The sequence below is a fragment of the Orycteropus afer genome, unplaced genomic scaffold (assembly GCF_000298275.1).
Source record: "Orycteropus afer afer isolate SDZICR_OR568_19922 unplaced genomic scaffold, OryAfe1.0 scaffold00689, whole genome shotgun sequence".
In the NCBI taxonomy this organism is placed as follows: domain Eukaryota; kingdom Metazoa; phylum Chordata; class Mammalia; order Tubulidentata; family Orycteropodidae; genus Orycteropus; species Orycteropus afer.
In genome coordinates, this window is record NW_006922276.1 from 63,517 (window position 1) to 64,695 (window position 1,179).

The 1,179-nt window shown below is 46.0% G+C and overlaps 1 protein-coding gene across 1 annotated transcript in view; it reads right to left on the reverse strand.

Annotated features, from left to right (window-relative positions):
- LOC103211030 (putative killer cell immunoglobulin-like receptor like protein KIR3DP1) overlaps positions 1 to 1,179 on the reverse strand; it is a gene marked incomplete at its 3' end in the record, with an annotated part of 19,872 nt that overhangs the window by 15,987 nt on the left and 2,706 nt on the right. The window contains exon 3 of the mRNA XM_042783118.1: positions 422 to 703. Coding sequence (XP_042639052.1) covers positions 422 to 703 — 282 coding nt within the window. The remainder of the gene's footprint in view (positions 1 to 421; positions 704 to 1,179) is intronic.

Here is a 1,179-nt window from a genome sequence, read left to right on the forward strand (position 1 = left end):
CATGAGCTATAGTGTTCTTGGCTGTAAGTTCAAACCTTTCTCTTTGTGCATTATGCTGACACTCACCTTCCTGTCCTCCTTTTTCAATTACTTATAATACTGACCCATTAGAATAATTCAGGATAATCCCCCCATCTCAAGGTCAACTAACTAGCAGCCTTAGTTCCATCTCCACCCTCATTGCTCCATTGCCATGTTCACACAGTCATAGGCTCTAGGGATTAGGGCATGGCTGTCACTGGGAAGACATTCTTCTGTGTGTGCCACCATATTTAATTCCTTGCATTAAATCCCTGTTTACCTGAAATACCTAGAGTGATTTCTATTGTTCTCATTGGACCCTGATGGACACTCCCACTGGAAAAGTCTGGGATTAGTGGAATCAGGACCCTGAAAAGCCACCATGGATGGGAGCTCTCACCTGTGACGATGACCTTCAGGGGGTTACTGAGTGCTGACCATGTAGAAGAGGGATGAGACGAACCACAACACCTATAAGTCCCAGCGTGGGCTGGAGTCACAGGGCCCATGACATAATCATTCCTGAGCAATGCCTTCGGGAGCTCAGAGACAAGAGACCCCTCTTCCTTGTACAATCTGAACAAGGCAAACCCAAGATGAGGGTGACACCGAAGAGTCACATAATGTCCTTGAGGAACGATTTGGCTCGGCCAGGCAGTCAGAGAGGGCTTGTCAGGACGACCTGGGTGAGAAGCAGCGACGGCCTTAGAGATGAAAATATGGAGTTTTGTCTCCCCTCACTGTGCTAACAGGCCTCTCTTTCTTTCTGATTGTCTAAAGAATCCCAAACCCAGAATGCCCAAGACTATCTTGAAGACTTCTCAACACCAAATAGACATGGCATGTGTTCCTACAACAAAAATGTTGATTGGGGATTTTGAGGAAGCACTGAAAAATGAACTTCTACTAGATGTTGATAACACAACATTGATTCTACAAACTGGCACAGTGCACACAGAATATTGTTGTTGTGCGTCGTACACAGAACAGAAGAGCCAAATGCATATGGATGAACTAACACCAGCTGCACATGAAACCATAAAACAACTGAAGCTGTATCAGAATGCGCCACAAGTTCAGGGTCCATCGCATTGGTTCTCCCACTTCTTCTGATGGGAAGATGGCAGCTACACTCTGCAGCTCTACTGCCATGGAAAG